Source organism: Brassica oleracea, chromosome C2 (assembly GCF_000695525.1).
Source record: "Brassica oleracea var. oleracea cultivar TO1000 chromosome C2, BOL, whole genome shotgun sequence".
NCBI lineage: Eukaryota > Viridiplantae > Streptophyta > Magnoliopsida > Brassicales > Brassicaceae > Brassica > Brassica oleracea.
The window spans coordinates 34,770,319-34,778,183 of NC_027749.1; the positions used below are offsets into that span (position 1 = coordinate 34,770,319).

A 7,865-nucleotide genomic window follows, 5' to 3' on the forward strand; every position below is an offset into this window, starting at 1 on the left:
TTTAATCTGGGGGTATTCCGGGCAGTGTCCCAGACCAATCTCCAAAGAGAGAGGTGCAGTCCACGAATGAACATTTTCTCCGGATATTCAAATGAGGTCGAAAGCATGGACTTGTATCCGCGTAGCCACAAGCATGGGTAATCTAAGTTAGCGAGGATTCGAACTCAGGTCCCTTAGAAACACTGAGACGACATTTGCCACCCGACAACACCCACGTGATTAATAAAAAAATGGTTTGTTAAAGAAAATTCTTACACAAATAAAAACAGAGAAAAACAGAATAAAAGAATGTGTGAATTCACAAAACTTCACAACAGTTAAAAAGGTCAAGTCAAAGAGAGAAAGTTCAACAAAAATGTCCTGACAAATGATCCGCTTTCTAATCTTTTGAATTTTATCCAGGTCCATGGTTAATGGTTCCAGCAACCCTAGATGATTTGTAAGCTTCGGTTTGAAGAAAGAACATGTTGGGATACACGAATTGGTCAAAGTTCTCAGTGACGGTCACTCCAATGAGGTATCCAACCAGATGTGATGTTGGCCTCGTAATAGGTCTTTTCTCAATTTCTTCCATGTGGACTTGATCTTATCTTGTACTAGTAGTGAGCCTGTGCTTCGCGAGGGACAATTATATTTATTTAATTTAATATTTAATATTTTTTATATTTATTGTGATGTGTTCTAATTTTTATTTGCTGATCATGTTGTTGTGCGTTGTTGGACCCAATTTTGGTCTATATACCGAATTGGGCCGATATCAGTCTGGGCCGCGCGATCCAGGACGAGAAAAGAGGTCCATTACGAGGTCGCCGAAGAGATGGAAGATCCGGAGATCGATATGGCGGTTACGAAGATCGCGGAGAAGTTGAGAAGAATCCGAGACTAATCCACTATAAGAAGAGATCGATAGGCACAAGGAAGAACATAGAGAAAACCCTAGAGAGAGCTATACACACACATCGACCTCATTTCACCTCGCTTTAAGTCTTTTCTCTTATCGATTTCGTTTGTAATCGATCTTATTCATCAATAAAATCCATCTTTGCCTACTGGAATCTGATTGTATCGTTGTGTTCTAAAGATATCGTTTCCCACATCATCTTTTCTTCCTCAGATTAAACTTTCAATCACTATAAAATACTTAGTGTAGATTTTAGGATCTACATTTTGGCGCCGATTGTGGGGAAGATAAACGAAAAACATCTTTGCTAAGAAACCGATCTAGGTTTCCTAAGCGCGACGATGGATCCCAATCAAACCATCGGAACCATGCAATCAAGAATCAACGACATCGATGTTGCCGGATCTGACCCAAGAACCGAAAAATTACCCGCCGGACCGACGTGTGCTGATGGGACGGTCGAAATGACCCAAACACACAAATCCCTTCAATCGGAACCTCAAACCAGGATCGAGCGTCAAGCCACGATCGAGCTCCAGAATCAGATCGGACCCCACGATTGAGCTCCAGCGTCAGATCGGACCTCAATACCAGATCGGACCTCGGTACCAGATTGGACCTCGGCACCAGATCGGACCTCGGCACCAGATCGAACCTTATACGCCCTAAATTGAAGGATCACTTTAGCTGGGTGTTGTATATAATCCGAGAAGACAAATGGCACTTCTGTAACTGAGATGGATTGAAAGGATCGTCAAGAGATGCGGAATGGCTCTTGATATACCCACGATCTAAGGCTAACCACCTGAGAAAGGATGTAGTGTGTTGGCTAACCACCAAACAACACACAAAGATGAATTGGCTGACCACCAAATCAGCAAGCCGGTTCACACCAATGAACTAGCTAAAGAACTCTCTCTCACTCACTCACAAAAATATAACTCAAACTTTGACTGATTTTATTCATAGAATGAGACAACATATATATAGTGTTTGTAGTCAAAGAGAAATAAATAAGAACACGAAAAATAATACATTGAAAATAGAAATATTGACTAGAAATAATAAATGAGTCAAACACTGAGTCTTTCGTGCATATTGTTCAAGGATGACCCTTCGGCTACTATCCAGGTTCATCCGAACCAGATGGGTGCACGGAAGTAAGGAGAAGGACACACGTGGGACTGTCCGGATGGTCTGCCGGGTGAGAATGCATGTCCGTCTTTGGGTTCTTCACGACCAAAGCTAAGTCTAGCTCGACTATTGTCCTTAGAATGTCGAGATGGTCGGGAAAGACGAGCTCTGGTACGGTCAGTTCGGTCGTCTGGTCGGGATTCCAGCTAAAACTCCATTCGGGAAGTACGTGGGTCGATCCGGTACACGGCTCGGTTAGTCTAATTGGTATGGTCGGATGGGCGAACCTTGGTTGAATTGTTCAGAACGTCCTGATCTCCATGCTGAGCTGGTTCCATGTACTGATCTATGTACTGAGGCACATCATTCCCTCCCTCTTCAAAAAGATTTGTTCTAAAATCTGGAACATTAAAACGAAAAGGATTATAAGTAGAGGAATCATAATTAGAACATTGCTCACCTTGAGTTTGGTCCGGTTTTTGAATGGAAGAAGATTTTTCTTGGTTTGCTTGATGACCACTATTGGGGTCAAAATCGGTTACAACAAAATCAACGTCAGAAAACTTCCCGAGACAATCTTCTATTCCATAAAATGAGAAAAAAGTCGAAAAAGAACGGAAATACCTACCAAAGGTCTAATGGTCAGCTCATCGAAACAAACGAGCTGGATCGTCCGCGGGATTCAGCTCGGACATTCGCCGAGCTGGACCAGTCCAGTTCGGAGAACGGCCGAGCTGGATCGACCACTGGATTCATCTCAGGCGTTCGCCAAACTGGACCAGTCCAGTTCGGTGAATGGCCGAGCTGGATCGAGCCCGAGATTCAGCTCGGCCATTTGCCAAGCTGGACCAGTCCAGTTTGGCGAACGATCGAGCTGGATCGACAGCGGGATTCAGCTCGGACATTCGCCGAGCTGGACCAGTCCAGTTCGGAGAACGGCCGAGCTGGATCGAGCCCGGGATTCAGCTCGGCCATTTGCCAAGCTGGACCAGTCCAGTTTGGCGAACGTCCGAGCTGGATCGACCACGGGATTCAGCTCGGCCGTTCGCCGAGGTGGACCAGTCCAGTTCGGCGAACGACCGAGCTGGATCGACCACAGAATTCAGATCGGCCGTTCGCCGAGCTGGACTGACCAGAATCCATCGTCACCTCGTCGTCGTAGCTCCTCTCCCGAGATTGTATCAAACTCGCTCTTGTTTCGTCTCGATCGGAGGTACTGTTGGAACTTTATGATTTAAAAACCGCAAGGACTCGTTTTATCGCGTAAAGTTCGGGTAGATCATACGAAACAAAGACGGTTAACCAAACACCTTGAGTCACCTATACCGCATGGGAAATACGAACTTTCCTCAAAATCGACGTCGTTTCGAAAGCGCTCTCTCCAATTAATCGTAAAAATGCTAAAGTCGATAAACGGCCCAAAACGCGGCTAACAGCCCAATCACGACTTTGTACGAAATTGAACCCAATCAATATGACGGTTTATCTCTATTTTGCAGGAAAAGATAAATGTTAAGTTTGGAAGATAAATGCTAAGTTTCCAAGGATAAACACAAAAGATCGAAGGAAAATGGAATATTTCCGCAAAGCGATAAACTCGACCAAGGGCAGAAAGGGAAGGAGTAAACCACCTTAGAAGGAACTGGATCCCATTGCTCCCAAATCTTTTCCTCAACCTCAAAAATTGCAAAATCTATATCTTTCTCGGCCATACGCCCGGTCTGCTTCGCATACTCGCCTGTGAACAAGTAGTCAGGAAGCTGCGTAAGATACAAACCACCCACGGTTCCACGACACTTGCGATAATCCGTGAGTGCCTTGTACCGCCCCTTGAGCTCTCCAAACTCTTGCGAGAACTTATCACGACGTTTCTTCATAACTTCGACCACCTCTCTCTTCCCTCGCCTATAGGCATGGTTGACCTCCTTCTCAAACAACTCTCTCTCACGATGACGAGAACTTTCCAACTCATCTTTCAGACAAGCAATTTATTTATAAGCCACCTCAGCCTTGAATCGAGCCATGTGAGCCTCTTGCTTGCTCGTGTCGAGGGCTCGGTTTATCATAAGAAGGCCCTGCAAAAATTCTCAAAGTCAAGAAAGCTTCGGCCAAAATAAAAATCCGAGAATGTTAAAAGATGAGAACCTACCCCATTGACCATCCTCGCCGCCTTGGTAATCTCTGGCACTTCGCTGGATCCACCCTCGGTCGGAGGAAAATCGAATTCGAGCAACCCTTCGATATTAAACTGCTCGCTGCTGCTTCCACCAGCTTGACTGTCAAGATAGTCCTTGAGTATATTGTCAGGAGAAAGCTGCCCGTCAACCACGTCTTCATCAACCATAAGATGTTTGTCCTTCCGAGGCTTCAACCTATCTGATACAAGCCTAAGCTGACAAAGGCTAGATCACAAGGCAACAAGAGTTGTCAAGCTTGAATGGGTCGATTGTCGCCACAGAGGGTTGCGGAAGTATCCCTTTGATAAGAGCAGAAGCCTGCGCCTATGTGAATCCACACAAAGACAGAGACCTACACTTGTATCCTAGAATGAATCCACAAACTAAGGAGACAAGCAAACGAACAAGAAATCTAAAGTAATCCACCTAAAGACTAATTGAACAAAACAAAGAAAAACTTTGTAAACTGAATAATACTTTATTAATTTCGTGCAAGGGTGATTTACAAATGAGACTTAGCTCAGTTTAAATAGAAAAGAACACAAATGCCTAAAAGAATAACTTGGAAATAAATAATAAGTGAAAAACTAGCCGTTGGACTTAGTTGGTGCAGAATCTGTCCATGTATGGAAGTTTTCTTCTCTCCTTGTATCTTGTGAGTTTGGGCAGAAAGAAATGCATCCTTGGGACCTCCTTTGATGTCTGGTGAGTCTCTAATTTGACAAATAAGGGATTCATCTTGATCATGTGGCTGCTGGTGCATGGTAGAAACTCTCCCACTGCTCTTAGATGTAATGAATGATCTCCTGGTTTCCACACGTGAGTTTGAGTTGCACACTCCTTAAGCAAAAAATTACTTTCCTTAATTAGAACCAATTCGGATGCAGTGTAGATAGTCTGACTTGTAACTTGCATATCTCCTAAACCATTACTCCTTTTGGTATGAAACTAATTCTCTGCGTGCTCTGGTTGAGTTGAGAATCTATAACAACTGGTTTCACGGTTAAATTCCTCATGGTTGCAAAGATATCCTTATTTGAGTGCACCTATGTCGCTGCTGGCGCTAATGTAGCTTGTATGGTTGATCTTATGAGCTGGTGGTCCAGTTACTGACTTGAGGTCCTCATCATTCCCTCCCTCTTCAAAAGGTTTTGTCCTCAAAACCAATTTACCTGCACCAAGATAGAGAAAATTAGGTTTCATTCTAATTTGGGAGGCTAGGGTCTTACCTTGGTATATGGACGGTTTTGTGATGCATTGTCCAACTGGTGGTTTCTTCTTTGATCAGTAGGGAAGCTATGACCCCATTTACATGGTCGGTCTATGATTTCCCTTGGCAGGAACGTGGTCTCCTTTTTGAAATATCCTATTTCACACTTGGTTTCTCCATTGACCACTGCTTGGGTGTAAGGTTGTGAGTTTGGTTCTAGATGCTTCTCCATTGTACCTATATCTGAATCATCACTTATGGGCAAGAGCAAGTGTTTCATACTTGAAGTGGAGGATTCAAAAAAAATAGTATTGAGTAAGATTTAGAGCTTCACTTACCTGGTTATCTTGCATTGATTCAGCTTTGGTATTTGCTACCTCTAAAGCATGATCAGCTGGTGTAGAGGTCTCTAGGGTAGATTGCTCATTATTCTCTTGTTGTTGAGCTTCTGGACGTGTCTCCTCATTACCTAGACCTTCATCAATATTCTGGACAGAGTACAAGTGCATCATACCAGTGTTTTGATGGTTAAGATTAATCACATTAAGTTCAGAAATGACCTTATCATTAGTTGGGACTTGAGAATTTTCAAGTGTTGAACTTGCTTGCGTAGCAAGGTTGGGTTCTTGTTCCTTGATTTCCATGTTAGTACCTGAAACGTTTTCAACCTTTTGGGCACTAGACAAGTGTGTTAAGACAGTCATGGAATTACTAGAAACAGAATTAGATCCAGCTTTAATCAAGTTGATAAGATCATCAAACTTTTTATCTATTCTAGTAAAGGAATCACTTGCCTCCAAGTTAGTTTCTTTTGCTTCATGTAGTGCCATCTTCACAGCTCGTTTTGTGGGGCAATCTTTTGCAAGATGACCCTGGCCTTGACACCTATAACAAATAACCTCAGGTGGTTTTAAAGATTTAGAGTACTCACCTTGGTTGTGCTTTACATGAGGTGTATGCACTGGTTTTGAGCTTTGCCTCTGGTTTGCCGGCTGCAAGAGTTGGGGTTGTACTATTCTCTTTGTAGACTCCTTCCGAGCGTGTTGTGTAGGGATGTAAGGTGAAAATCTATCCCTCATGACCCCTTTGAATTGCTCCCAAGTGCGTATAGGAGGCTCTTGAAATTGTTCCCTATACTTCTCTTCTCTTTTCCAATACCGTTGAGCATTTTCAGTGAGCTGTCCTAGACCATAGGACAAGTATTCTCCTTTTGGAATGGAGTTGCACTTGAAGTACCTTTCCATGTCCTCTTCCCACTGAAGATATTTTCTAGAGTCTTCACCTTTTCCTGAAAACTTATACAAACGAAACTGATCATATGAATTATAGTGAGAACTTAAAGTTACCTCACGCTCATGTAGTTGTCTTGGTTTCAGTTTAACAAAACGTTTAGGACAGGTTCTAGGGGGTAATCTCCTCATTTCGAAATGTTCATACATCAGCTCTTTGACATATGCCCAATGTGGAGTTGGTTCCTTGAAGTAGATGCGACATTCTTCCTCTTGAAGCCACCATTGGTAAGCTTCTCCTACAAGGGTGTCTAAGGCTATGGACAGCTTCTTATGTTCAGGAACTTTGTACTCCCAAAAATAATTTTCCATGTCTTCCTCCCATCTGGAGTAGTTCTCTTTTCCTGAAAAAGACACAAGTGTTTTGGTGAAAACTGTTGGACTATAGTCATAAAATTTATCAGTAAATTTTATCCAAGGTTTAGAATAGCTCTTGTTGATGGTGTGGTTCTTGTAGTGGTCTTGTGGCTTGGAATCAAGCTCCCCACGACATGGTTCTTCCTCATATCCATCTTCAGCCCTTGACTCTCTACACTGGTCGTCTTCTTCAGAGCCATCTCCATAGTTTTGACCTTCCCATGAGTATCCCGGTTCTTCACCCCAATCAACTTCAGAAATATTGTACTCATCAGCTTCTTCTTCAGTCGCCATGTCTACCAAGTTTTAAGGATTAAATATCTCAAGAAGAAGAAGAAAGTATTCTGAATCAAGTGATTAAACAAGAAAACGTGACTAGCAAAGTTAAAGGAAAGAAGAAAAAAAAAAAAGAGACTAAACACTAAACAAAATGGGCAATTTCTGATTTCCTCTTTTTTTTTTTTTGGTTTATAATGGTCAAAATAAGCAAAAGGGAAATAAAGTTTGCAAGTAAAAAAAAATCTTTTGGAAAGGAATAAATTTGGGTTGACCAGAAGAAGGAAAACTTTCAAAAACTCCACCAAAATTTGTAAACTTGGATACTAACTTAATTCTAACAGCTATTACGATTTTTTTTTTTTTTTTTGAAAAGATATGGATCTTAGAAACATTAAAATCGACAGGAGGAAGAACAAATGAAGAACACAACTTTTTATGGGTTTTTATATTTTTTTGACAGAAATAAACAACTAAATACAACAAATGACAAAAAAAAATTATTTTTATGGTTTTATGAA

The 7,865-nt window shown here is 42.1% G+C and overlaps 1 protein-coding gene across 1 annotated transcript; it reads right to left on the reverse strand.

Annotated features, from left to right (window-relative positions):
* Window positions 1-4,947: 4,947 nt before the first annotated feature.
* On the reverse strand, window positions 4,948-7,433 carry LOC106325639. Its single transcript, XM_013763685.1, has 2 exons — window positions 5,761-7,433; window positions 4,948-5,659 (listed from the first exon to the last, which is right to left on the reverse strand). The coding sequence occupies exons 1-2, from the start codon at window positions 7,360-7,362 to the stop codon at window positions 5,639-5,641; spliced, it is 1,623 nt and encodes a 540-aa protein (XP_013619139.1). The 5' UTR covers window positions 7,363-7,433; the 3' UTR covers window positions 4,948-5,638.
* Window positions 7,434-7,865: the final 432 nt, after the last annotated feature.

Excerpts from the sequence above, each read along its gene's own strand:
- LOC106325639 (XM_013763685.1), bottom strand. The coding sequence starts at position 7,362 with ATGGCGACTGAAGAAGAAGCTGATGAGTACAATATTTCTGAAGTTGAT. Across the intron at positions 5,660-5,760 it reads AATCAATGCAAGATAACCAG|GTACAATGGAGAAGCATCTA; the intron begins GTAAGTGAAGCT and ends ATTCAGATATAG.